Below are 13,713 nucleotides of genomic sequence, written 5' to 3'. Positions count from 1 at the left end.
AGATGGATTGTTTTGCAAATTATCCCCCAGGCTGCCAAACTCCTGAGCTGCAGCATGAAACCACTAATGGTCACTGAAAATCTAACACATTTTGAGAAGGAATTCTCTCTACAGGAATTTTTAAAAATATTGTCAGAATGATTAAGTATTTGTGATTTCCTTCCTTTTTGAAGTGGTTTAAAACATATACTTGGTTTTTAATTTCCTGATACCTTTTCAGCATATTGTATAAATTAATTCTTAAAGAAATGAAAGAAATGTGTTTTTTCATGTCTCTATTCAAAACCTAAAAAGGCCAGGAGGTGGGGGAAAAGGTTGTATTATATAGGAATAAATAATATCCAGTTAACAATTCAGCTCGACTACACTTTCACACACAGGGCAACATCCCAAAGATAGGGTCAGACACAGGCTTGTGATTTATCAAAATTATAAATAATTATAGCAATGAATTCATTTAATCAATCAATTTCAGCAGTAGTATGCTGGGGTGGACAGGGCATAAAGCTCCACACAGCTATCAATTGCTCCGATTACAGCTGGCTGTCAGCCAGAATTCCCCTGATCCATGTTAGTTAAATGCACATTAATCTGAATTTGGCAGTGTAATCAAGGACCTAACTGAACTGTGAAATTGAATTCTGCAGTAGAACATCATTTGACCATTTTGTGCCAAGACTGGGGGGCAGGGGAAAAGCCTTGGTGAGAGAAGGTGGGAGGAAGAAAAGGAAGAAAAACAATTCCGTTGCAGCATCTATTTGTCACAGCAACCTTCGGCATTGAGGACAGGGAGGACATGGCTGGATCATGCTGGACTGGGGTGTGGGTGTGAATGGGGACTATGAGGTGTTCTATAAAGGACAGAGAGTTACAGGGAATGGCAGGCAGATGCTTTCAGTGCTTAAGTGTGATGCTCCAATACACCTTTTGGGAGCACAAGGAAACAAAGAGACTGCACATCCCCATTGAAAAAAAAAAAAATACAGATAAAGTGCTGTTTCCTTGCTCTACATAAATCAAATTCACAATCAAAGTGAATCATAGTACTCTATTATCAGACCATGGTAAGGACATCTTGAATTGTCCTGACTTGACTCAAAGAAAAATGTTAACAGGACCAGCCTTGGTTTCGGGGAAGGGAAAATGATAGCTTGTAAGAATTCTGGGGAGAATCATTAACTTGCTTTCTCTGCAGGAACATTTCACAGGCTGGCAATTAGGGCAAGGGGATTCATGAAGTCTGGCTGTGCTCTGCAATTCCAATTTTCCCCACACTGTGCAGGAAACACCACTGATAGGGACTTACTCCCCACTTGCCCTCATATAGGGTAGACAGGCTAGCCTGTGGCTGATGGGTTCTTGCATCTCCATGCTTGGGTTTCCAGCCTCTGCTGCTCTGATCTAGGTGGTTAGACCTGACAGTTCCAGTCTGTCTTTCAATTTGCAGGGTATTAAGGAACTATTTTATCTTCAGTTGCATCCTAACAAAACAGTCGCTGCTGTTCCTGCTTGAGGCAAAACTTCAACTGTTACCCAGCCATGGTTGATCTCCTCTGAGTTACTTATTTTCATTTACAAAATGGAACAGCCCTATTCCATAGTGAATATTTCACATTCACCCTGGCTGGATGACAAAGGGGCTTAGAACACAGCTTGAGCTGATGTTTAATTTCAAGAAAAGAGCCAAGCACACATGACCAACTGTCAATGAGTAATAGTCATGAGGAGGTCCTGGTGGCAACTGTAAAATCAAGGTGTCTCCTTAAGGGGCTGATGCAGGGGGCTTGCAATGTAGGTTAAGTTCTGGTTCGTTAGACACTTGCAGAATTTCCAAACTGCATGTAGGATAAAACTATTTTCTATGTTGATGGTTTTGCTAGGAATCTCTCACAACCATTTTATCAGATTCCCATTTAGGCATGTAGGAGCATATACTTTCTGACGTGAAGTTTGAAGAGCCATGTACTTCTTTGCCTTATAAAATACATGGCGAACGCATACAGAAAGGTTCAGACAAGAGCCTCATGACCTCTGCAATAGGCGAAGCCGCCATCTACAGAGAAAGATTAAATCCATAGTCAGCAGGCTTAAGTCACAGGCATTTCAGGATCTTCTTCCACCTCTGAATTGCCATATCCAATTAATCCCCCACAGTTGCTGCTCCAAACTCCAAGAATGCATCCTCTATTGAAGAGCAGTGTGACAGAGCAGATTGCTCTGACCTGGGATCCATCACAGCCTGCAGCAATGCTGAGGGACTCCGTGCCTGTGGGGATTGGCTCCTTGCCTCAGAATATTGTTCAAATGTGTCAGAGCCTTCTAGAGAGCAGGGATAGACAATACCAGCTTAGAGTCATTTTGTTTTTAATTTGATAATGGGAAAACCCAGGCATAATGACCAAAATACAATTAACTTTGAACCACATGAGCATTCACAGGAAAATGTGTCCATTCATATGCTAAAGTCTCTATCAGAAGGGACAGATGTTACAGATGTCACACTGAATCACCTCTTTTGATGCTTTATGAACCTTAATGAACATCCTTTAGGACTATATATGTACAGAAAACAAACCTAAAGGCAATAATACCTATTGTTACATTAAATGATTTAGTTATTTTTCATTTCCTTTCTCTCAGACTTTTTGGTGCAGCCACCAGGATTCATTAGAAATGTCATTTTGTAAGGCATTAGGTCCTGAATTGATCCCTGAAAGGTGTTCTATGGGGATCCTCAGTAGAAAAGAAGGTGACATTTTGTTCCTGGGCATGACGCATGCCACAAAGAACAGTGAATCATTAAGCTACTGATGCAGGAAGACTCAGCACACTGGGTATAGTGCTTTTTCCTTCCCAAGAAAGCAAAACGGTCACTGTGCAGTGGAAAACCATTGCATAGGTGACACCAGAAGAAAGGTCTAGGGAATCCTGCCAGACACTTCTTTGCATCCATCATTCTTAACTCCTTGGACCCCTTAATGTGCCATCTGTTTGTGACACCCTGGTATACAGCACTGGTCACCCTTGCTCTCCTAGGCAGAGGAGGAGAGAGGGTGAAATAGAGTGTTTTTTTGGGAGATATAATTAGAAAGTTTTCACTTAGCCTCTCACTCCCATGAAAGGTCTGAAAATTTCACTTCCATTCTAGAAAATGAAGCAAACATTGGTGGCACTGGGGTCTCGAGCCAGCTCAGTTGCCAAGATTTTGCATGTCCTTGAGGATGTCACTCAGCTACTCTGGACTTCTGTGACCCCTGTCTCTAAAATGAGGACAGTAATAATCACAGGTCATGCAGGTGGTCAGATGGAATTTGTTCTCATATTTTGAAAATATGTAAAAGGTTATACAGAGAGAAAATTTCTATGACTGGCATTAGTACATATGGTGACATGTTTTCCAGCCAGAAATATTCCTGGAAATAACGGTTAACACTGAGTGCCTGCCTTCTGCTAGCTCTTCTATGTTGATTAATCTTTTTAAATCCCCACCACTAGTTCAAAGCTTTGAAACATTCTACAGATGAAGAAACTGAAACACAGGCAAGACCACACAGCCAGTAGTACTCCAAGGACTCAAACTTGGCAGTTTATCTACAAAGACTGTACTCTTAACTTTTCCTAAACACTTGATCAATGGTAGCTATAGAATGGTGGTTCTCAACCAAAATTGATTTTGTACTCTTCTGCCCAGGAGGCATTTGGCAGTACCAGGAAATATTTTGGTTGTTACAAGAGGGAGGGAAGGAAGGGAAGGAGGGGTGCTCTTGACATCTAATGGGCAGAGGCCAAGAATGCTGTTGAATACCTATGATGACTATAACAGTCCCTCATAACCAACAATCACCAGGTCCCAAATGTCAATAGCATCAAGGTTAGAAAGTCTGCTATTGCATGGAACAAGATGGTGCCACTGGATTGTTGTATTAACAGCTAATTTAATTGCTAATGCAACTTCATTATTTCAGGTATTAAAAAGAGTTGTAAGAAGGCAGATTGAAAGCTTGGCACCCTCAGAAGTTGCCCCTGGGCCGTGGAGGATGGATCCCATGTCTGGTAAAGGGGTGAAATCCAAACAGTTGGACCCCAGCGCTGCTGTGAGCAGACTGACCAGGCTGTTACTGAGCCTCTCAAAACCCTTTTCCTTTTCTGTACAACAGAGGCAAGAGTTCTTGCCTGATGGGGCTGTGAGGCTCAACAAGATAATGTGTGTAACTGGCATACAGCAAATGCCTAATGAACTGGTAGAATTGTTAATATGCTGGGGCTTCTCTGTGGTTGCAGTCAGAGCAAGAAATGGATATGCTAGGTCAGCACCAACACATAAGCCAGCAGCTGCCTGGTCCCTGGAGAGCATCGAATGAGCCACATCAAATACACAGTGGCAATATGTCCAGCCGGCTCCCCTCTCTGGGAGGCAGATGTATCTGCACGGGAGCATTCTCTCTCCATATCTGACAGTTTTTATAGTTCTGTGGTATGAATGATACTGTATGCTTTTAGTTTGACTTCTCTCCACCAAAAGGTTTTGTCTGCTCAGCCCCAGTGAAAAACATTTAAAAGTGGAAAGTAGATGTTCATATCATTAGATTTCATAACACTTTTGATTCCTATCACACTAACAGAAAAATTAGGTAGGCGATAACATTGGAGGAGTTTTTTATGTGAGTTAACATTACTATTTTAAAAATTTTCTTTAGGCAAAAATAAAAAACTGGTGGCAAACATAACCCCCACTCCTCATTTTCGCTCCATCTGGAAATCCAGGAGTTTCATGGTTTCTCTTACTATTGGAGCTGTAAACATTATTTGCCCTCCTCTAGAAATTGCCATGAGGCAAAGCCAAATGATAAGAAGAGATTGCTATTTCTTCCCTCAGTTGGAAATCCAAATGCAATTGGTGGATTTCTAAGAATACAGTTCTAAAGACATAGACACCTAAGTCTATCAAGCAAATGTTTTAATTATCAACATGCTTCCCACTCTCACCCTCCCATAAAAACTGCTCATGAGTTTCTCACAGTTTTTCTATAGAAATACAGAGGAGTGAACTACCCCTTAGAAGCCCTGATTATAAGGGCCGAGAACCCCTTGATTGATGTTCCCATGGGTGAATATGCTGATACAATTTTCCTGAGCCACAATAGTTTCTGCATTATTTCTGGGGTTGGCAGGGCCAGATTTCAGGGAAGGTCTGATTTGACTTATACTTGGAAGTCTGCAGGAAGAGGGAATCTGCAAGGAATGATGCAGATTTATTCTTTTCTCCCTCCTTCTTTCCTCTTCTTCTTAGCCTAAGAAGAAGGCTACTTTGGACTTATCATGGGTTTTACTGGCAAATTCAGTCAAATCCCCAAGATAACATATGCCCATATAATGAGTAGGTGCTAGGTTGGACTTGGATTTATGCCCTTATTTGCAGACAGCTAACTATGAAATTGAGCATGTCATGTGACTCTCTGGACCTCTGTTTCCTCTTCTGGCAAAAAAAGTGGGCAGGGATTGCTGGTGTTGAGTTAAAGTCTAAAAACCTCTAGGGATTAGATTAATGGGAAAAATGAATAAAATGGGCAGGGCAGAGCATTTTCTAAACTGGGGAGCCATGTCACCTCTAATGGGGCAGACTTTATGCCCTGCTGATTCTACACTCATACTATGTGAAAATGTGGGCACAGGGATGCCAGAACACTCCCCACTCACTATTTTTTTTTTTTTTTTTCAAAAGAAGCCTAAAGCTTCCAAAATTGAGACCTCTAAGTAAAATATTTTGCATTTCTAATTTTCATGTTGGAAATGAATATTTGGTGAGCCAAACACATCATTGAACTAAATATGGCTCCAGGGTTGAAAAGCTGCCAACTCTGAGCAACATTTTTTCTATGACTATGATCAAAAAGAGTTCCCTAACTTGTGCTCAACTGTACTACATAACACAACATTCCATTCTTTACTCCTAGATAAAATAACCATCAATGTTCAATGCCTGCAGATGTAACTCAAGTCAACTATAGAATATGTTTTATTTGCTTATTTTATTCTAAAGGGTGTCCTCTGACATGGACTCACAGAGTGATATGAATAGGAAAATAGAATAAATTACCTCATGTATCATGATACATGCATAGGTCTCCACATGACAGTTGTTGATTCCTTTTTCCAGAGATCTCCCTCGCAAAACTGATGGGAAGTGAACCCATTTATGATAACCTTGACCATGGGCATTCAAATACATTAACATTTTGAGGTGAAAAACACTGGTTATTTGCATTTTAGCTTGAGGTGTGTATTTATTTTTAATTTTATAATCTTGGGAACTAAAGTAGCAGCTTTTTTTTTTTTTTTTTTTTTTCTAAAATATAGCTTAAGTCACTTCCAGAATGTCCCTAAATGGTTTCTCTTCAACATCTTGGATAAGGTTTATGAGAAATAATAAGCAAAGGAGAAATATTGGCCATCTGCACTCAACAAAGCAGACACATGCAGGCATGGTTGCTATTGTGTTTTAGATACGAGGTGTCCCCCTCAAAGCTCCTGTGTTAATGCAGGAGGTGAAATGGTTAGATTACAAGAACCAAAACCTAACCAGAGAGTTAATGCACTTGATCAATTAATAATTCAAAGGGACTACTGTACAGGGTGGTAACTGTAGGCAGGTTGGGATTGACTGAAGGAGGTGAGTCACTGGGGGTGTAGCCTTGGGGTTATATCTTATCCCCCTGGCTCCTCTCCCTATGCTTCCTGGCTATCATAGGTGAGCTGTTTTCCTCTACCACGCCTTTCTGCCATGATGCTCTTCCTCACCTTGGGTTGAAAGCAATGGAGTTGGACAATGATCAACTAAAATCTTTGAAACTATGAGCTCAAATAAACTTTTCCTCATCTAAATCGTTCTTGTCAGGTGTTTTCTGTCACAGAGATGAAAATCTAACTAACCCACTTTCCTTCCAGAGTTTGTTGTACTGCTCATCAAACTGTTGAGCACAAAGCTCTTGGTACAGATATAGATCATGTCCATGCTAGAAGTCATGTCCCTCTCAAATGACTTGAGATCTTTGTGTAATTCACAATCTACCACAAAACACTGCATTTTTATTTTTGTTGTACTGGTGAGGCACAAGAACATTTTTAAGTTACCATGGAAAAATCAACTCCTTGCAAACTCTCTAAGACAAAAGGCTTACATTCTCATGGCAGTCTGTGCTTTGAATTAAGATTCAGTAACTTCTCCAACAGTGTTTCTCCAACTTTGGTATATCATGGACCAATCTAATTTCAAAGCAAATTTCTAACAGTCAACATTTAAAACATTAAAAACAGAAAAGTCAAGATAGGAATTACAACAACAGGAAAGTACACCAAAAATAATCCAACGACTAGTTACTATTACCCCCCAAATTTCATAGAAAAAGGTGGTATTTTAACACTAAGATTGTCATAAGAACATACTCTTAAAATGTAGACCTGTACCTGGAGTTGGATAAAATTAGCTTTGTAAAACTTACCACATTTTCCGGATTTTTGTTTCCTGTTCAACAGGACCATGTAGACTTTGGAAGAATGTGGTATCTACTTTATTACTCACTCCCTCTCATTGCCTTCAATTGTTCACTCCTTAAAAAAAGATCTTAACAAAATATGAAACCAGAATATTTAACAGTAGGACATCAGAAAATCTTTCAACTAGATAAGATTTTCTTTGCTTTTTAATCAGAAACCTCATAGGAGATCTTAAATGACAAATTTTGAATTTAATGAAATAAGTACCTTGTCTTAAAGCATCTGCACTTAGGTGGAAATAAGGTGGGATTTGGGTACAGATTCCCACTGAAAAGACAAGCAAACTCTTTTGAATCTGACTACATAGGAAGTCAGTTCTAGTACCTCCTTTGGGGATGCTGAGAGAAAACAGGCAGCACTTGTTACCTTTGGAATGCACATTGTGGGCTCCGACAAGCGAGGGTAGGTGTAGGAGCTGTACGAGTGTCCCTGGGGATGGGTTTTAAATGCACTTGCTCCGAACGGCATCATGGGTTCCTGGAGTCCTGAGCCTGACCTGGACCTCTGCCGCATGGCCGGCTGAGGGCTGATCTGATTCACGTATGAGGACTTTGGCCTCCTCTCATAGTCGTCCAGGCTGGGACCCCAGTCACTTTCACTGTACGCCAGACTCTCCTTGGAGCACCCGCTGGTCCCTGCAGTTCTAGAAGGCGTGAATTGGAATGGGTAATCCAGCGGGGAGCTGCTAGAGGCTCGCTGATAGTCCCATTTGAAGTCACTGTAATCACTTGGTTTGCTCAGTGAGTCCAAGTGTGTGTGATAATCGACGGGAAATCTGACGATATCAGTTTTCAAAGGCTTCGTCTCAGAATAGTAGGCCTCCCCATGCTTCATCTTCATGACATGCCCGTTTTGCTTGACTGCATGGCTACCTTTGTAGTATGGATCCGCGTCGTCTCCGTAGAGACTCTTTTCCCTGTACTTTTCGGTGGAGTAGTCTGCAGTGGTGTCAGATTCACTGGAATACTGTGAGAAGGTGATGAAGCCATTTTCTTCAGAGTGGCCTTGACCATGGCTGGTGGCTCCTTGATCCGGGGTGGGTGGGCTTTCTTTCCTTAGGGAGTTGGAGCGAGTCACGGAGATGTGGTCGAAATCCTCCAGCAGGCCATTGATGGAGGTTTCCTTGCAGGGTTTGTTTCCTCTAACGATTGTCTGGGAATAACAAAGGGAATATTGTTTAAAGAAAACATTTCAAGCTTAAAATATTGCTGGAAGAATTCTACCTCCATGTCATCCAATTTAAACAACAGAAGAAAACAGACTCCAGGAACATCTTGTTGGAGGAGGAGGAGGGAGAGGAGGGGGAGGGGGAGGAGGAGGGGGAGGGGGAGGAGGGGGAGGAAAAGAAATAATAAAGAAAAGAAAGCACATGTCAGGAACATTTTATTAAAAAAGAAAGAAAAGGGAACAATGGTAAAGAAAAAAATGCTTGATTGATTTCAGTGGCAAATAAAAAACAATCACAGCTTGCAAATTTATCCTTACTTATCTCAGCAGAGATATTAATTAAACATCAAAAATCTACTTAGAAGACTATCTAGGCTATCATTGTCTTATTTACCAGCTTTATTCTTGCCCCTGTTTTTGCACCTAAATAATAAACCTAGCCATCTAACAAACTCGTGATTATTAAATTTGGGGTTCATAATGATTTGGTTATAAAAAGCATATCTGTCATTGTTTTACATTCATTATTCAGATGATTTGCAAACCTATTAAGCTTGAGTATTAACTAGAAATGGGTGCGCATTTTTTGTGTGTATTTATGGAAGACATAATTGATGTTATGAGACTTTATTGAACAGAGTGCCACTTTCTGAAACTGTGACTAGGGAATAGCAAGGAGGTTATCGAGTAGTTTAATTTGTAATCAAATGTGATATCCTTATTAAATACGTAACTGTATGCCTGCTGTGTCCACGCTTCCACGTATCATCATCACTGAATTTTGGATGGCTTGGTAATAATACAGTTGTACCTGGATCTTAGTGACAAATTGTTCCCGTTAATGAACCTAAATAACACCAGATTATAAGGAACAGACAGAAACAGCAAATCGCTTACAGAGCCAGTCAACTATGCCTTGACAATGACAAAGTTTGCAGCAAAATATGATGGGGGTGGATAAAAGAACAAAGAACAGAGTGTTGTAACTTCCAGGATTTCAAGAGAAAAATACTTTTGAGAGTAGCAAAGAGTTCAAAACCATCTCATTTAGTACAATAGGAAACTTCAAACTGGACAAAGAAGACTAAGCTGCCCTGGAGCTTATGTTTTACAAATCAGAGTTTTTCAAACTATTCATGGCAAAGAAAAGATTTTGTCCTTTTCTTCCAAATAGTCTTGAAGTAACAATTTTATCTATTCCCTTTTCTTTGCTATAAACTTTCTGCTTTAGAATATTTTTGGGTTAATAGAGAAGTTACAAAGGAAATGCAGAAAGTTCTCATAGATCCCTCATTTGGTATTTCCTTGCATTGCCTTACTCTTAATGAAACTTCACCTTTATCAGGATTTCATTAGTTTTCTCCTGTGCCTCTAGGGTCCCTTCCAGGATGACTATGGATATCATTTATCTGTCATGTGTTCTGAGTCTCCTCTGGTTTGTGACAATTTCTAAGACTTTCCTTGGCAGTTTTGAGGAGTACTAATTAAGTACCAGTCTTTTGCAGAATAACCCTAAGTTGGATTTGTCTGTTTTTCTCATGGTTAAACTGGGGTTATAGGTTTTGGGAATGAGATGCAGGGTAGCATTTTCATCACCTCATCTACTGTGTGAACACCATCAACATGATTTACTACTGATCATGCTAACCTTGGTCACTGGGTGAGGTAGTGTTTGCCAGGCCTCTGTACCATAAGTTATACCCTACCCTTTCCCCTTGGAAGCAAGACACAGGTGCAGGTCATACTCAAGTGTTGGGCAGTTAAGCTCTAGTACCTCCTTTGGGGAGTGGATATCCAGATAGAATATTTGGCATCCTGTACAGGAAACTTGCTTAGGGTCCCCTTTTTATTTGTATCAGTATGGAAAGACTCATGGATATTTATTAATTACTTTAGGTTACCAATCCCATGTTTGATACTTTGTTGCTCAAAATGTTCCAGCTTATGTCACTGGGAGTTCTTTCAGGTTGGCTGCAGGATCCCTTTGTAAATCTTTTTTCCTTTTATGTTCTGAACACTTCCTTGCTATCCATAACTACCAGATGTTCTAGGTTCATCTTGTATTTGCCCTGCCTCTGCCTCCAAATCAGTCATTTCTTCAAGGAACTCTGGTTCCTTTCTTGGAAAATGATCTTAGAAATGAAGATTGGGATTGTGATCAGTAGCTGGGTGTTACTGCTTCTAGCTCCTCCCAGGGAAGAAAGCTAAAGAATATGTGTTTGTATACTAACTGATATATACACACACATTTAGAATTATATCTAGCCTTCTATATCTACATTAAACTAAATATGAATTCATACGGATGTCTCTGAATCTAATCTAGTACCACCAGGATTCATTTTATCCTTTCCCCTTACTTACCTGTAACTTGCCTCACCAACAATGAAAATGTGGATCCTACCATCTGTCATTCACTTACTTACTCAATCTCAGGATAATCATATAGCAGTTTTAGCATTATTAACCCACTCTAACAAGGGAAACACCTTTATTAACTAGAGTTCAGCATTTATGTCAAGATCATCCTGACTTCAACTTTACAATTTCCATTCAAATTAGTTTTCCAAGATTGCTTTGATTAATATCTCTTCTGTACATTGTTCAGTGTAATAGGGGGTTCATTCAGAGTTCTGTGGGATAGTAGGGGGTCACTTTTTGTGTAAAAATTAATCTGTAGTCTCAGAACTGAGGAGTCTGCTGTTTCTGTCCACTTGTCACCATATAGCCAGTGAAGTATGCTCAGTTCACCTGCAAATTTATAGCAATAAATCCAATAAATAGAATTCTGTATTTTGTTAATGTAGAAGAAATATAAATATTATTATGAGCTAAATGCCATTTAAAAGAAAAGATTGCCTATTGAATAAGAAATGTGTTTTTAAAATATAGCATTTATTACCATTGTTTTGAATCTTAGGTGTAGAGCAATTAAAAGCTATGTGATATCAGGCAAGTTACCTAAACTTTTTCTTTTTTCCCACATTTTTTTATTGGTGCTTTATATTTGTACATATTGGTAGGATTTGTTGTTACATATTCATACATGCGTACAATCTAATGATATAATTTGGCTAATAACACTCCCGAGCATTTCTTCCCTCCTTCTCCATCTCCCACCTCTTGGTCCCTTTCCTCTACTGATCTCCCTTTGATTTTTAGGAGACCCATCCCCAACTTTCTTTTGCTTTTTCCTCTCTAGTTTCCATATGAGAGAAAATGTGGTATCCTTGACCTTCTGAGTTTGATTTATTTCACTTAACATGATGGTCTCTGGTTCCATCCATTTTCCTGCAAATGCCATAATTTCATTTTTCTTTATAGCTGAATAAAACACCATTGTATGTATATATACCACATTTTTAAAATCCATTCATCCATTGATGGACACCTAGTTTGGTTTCATAGTTTGGTTATTGTATTATGCTGCTATAAACATGGGTATACATGTGTCACTGTAGTAAGATGTCTTTAATTCTTTACTGAGAGAGAAGTGGCATATGGTGGCTCCATGCCTGCTCTTTTAAGGAGCCTCCATATTGATTTCCACAGTGGTTGTACTAATTTACAGAAGTAACATTGTTAAATTGACCATACTACAATATGCAGATTCAATGCATTGGATTTTTGACCTCATCAAAATATCAATGGCATTGTTTACATAACTTGAAAAACCAGTCCTAAAATTCATTTGGAAAATAAAAGACCCAGAATAGTCAAAGCAATTTTAAGACAAAAAAAAAAAAAAAAAAAAAAAAAAAATCAATGCTGCAGGCAACACAATACTTGACTTCAAATTAAACTAAGAGTTATAGTAATTAAAAACTGCATGGTACTGGCATAAATATAGAAATATAGACCAATGACACAGAATAGAAGATCCAGAGACAAACCCATATAGATACAGTCATCTGATCCTTGACAAAGGTACCAAAAACATACATTGGAAAAAACACAGCCTTTTTAACAAATGGTGCTGGGAAAACTGGTTATCTGTATGTAGCAGAATGAAACTAGGCCCTTATCTCTCATCCTGAACAAAAATCAATTAAAAATGGATGAGACCTTGGAATTGTACGAGAAACTATGCAACTTCTAGAAGAAAATGTAGGGTTAATGCTCCAGCTTTTCACACAGGCAACAACTTTCCCATTAGGACCCCTAAAGCTCAGGAATAATACCGAGTTAATAAATGGGACAACATCAAATTAGAAAGCATCTGCACAGCAAAACAATAAGGAATGTGAAAAGAGAACACCCAAAATGGAGAAAATCTTTGATAGCTACTTTTCTGTCACAGGACTATTTTACAGACTATACAAAGAGCTGAAAAAAAATTTACACCAGAAAAAACAAATAACCCAATTAATAAATGAACTGAAAACAGACACTTCTTAAAAGAAGAAATAAAAAATGACCACCAAATACATGAAAAAATGTTCAACATCATTAGCAATTAGAGAAATGAAAATCAAAACTACACTGAGATTTGATCTCATACCAGTCAGAATGGCAGTCATCAAGAATACAAATAATAATAAATGCTGGGGGGGGATATGGAGGAAAAAGGAATACTTTCACCTAACCTTTGCAAACACAGGTGTTTTTTTAAATTTTCATCTGTTTTTTTGTGGTGCCAGGGACTGAATCCAGAGCCTTACGCATTCTAGGCATGTGCTCTACCACTGAGCTATGCTCCTAACCCTCAAACCACAGTTTCTAATCCTTAAAATGGCAAGAACAAATCCTTAGCTCATAGGGTTATTGTGATGATCCAATAAAAGAATACATGTCAAAGAGATGACGTGTATCCTGGCATATAGAAAGTAAAAATAAATGTAGTTATTTATTATTAGTTATTAAACTAATTTTTTTCAGTAATTGTTGCATAAATTAGGTTGATGATTTTGGGAAAAAGGAAGCTACAAATAATAGAAAGAAATCTCAGTTTTATAAACTGGAAGAAATAGGATTTAAGTAGAAGACTTTAAA

General features: G+C 39.0%; 1 protein-coding gene across 5 annotated transcripts in view; it reads right to left on the bottom strand.

Moving 5' to 3' along the window:
- Window positions 1-13,713, bottom strand: part of PAK5 (p21 (RAC1) activated kinase 5) — a 386,653-nt gene that overhangs the window by 26,427 nt on the left and 346,513 nt on the right. For all 5 annotated transcript variants that reach the window (XM_079126870.1, XM_079126873.1, XM_079126871.1 and 2 more), the window contains one exon: window positions 7,921-8,706. In XM_079126870.1, the coding sequence (XP_078982996.1) occupies window positions 7,921-8,706 (786 nt within the window). The remainder of the gene's footprint in view (window positions 1-7,920; window positions 8,707-13,713) is intronic.

The sequence above is a fragment of the Sciurus vulgaris genome (genome assembly GCF_902686455.1).
Source record: "Sciurus vulgaris genome assembly, chromosome: 2".
Lineage (NCBI taxonomy): Eukaryota > Metazoa > Chordata > Mammalia > Rodentia > Sciuridae > Sciurus > Sciurus vulgaris.
Note: the sequence above shows the minus strand (reverse complement) of the source record. Positions and strands in the feature narration are given on the sequence as shown.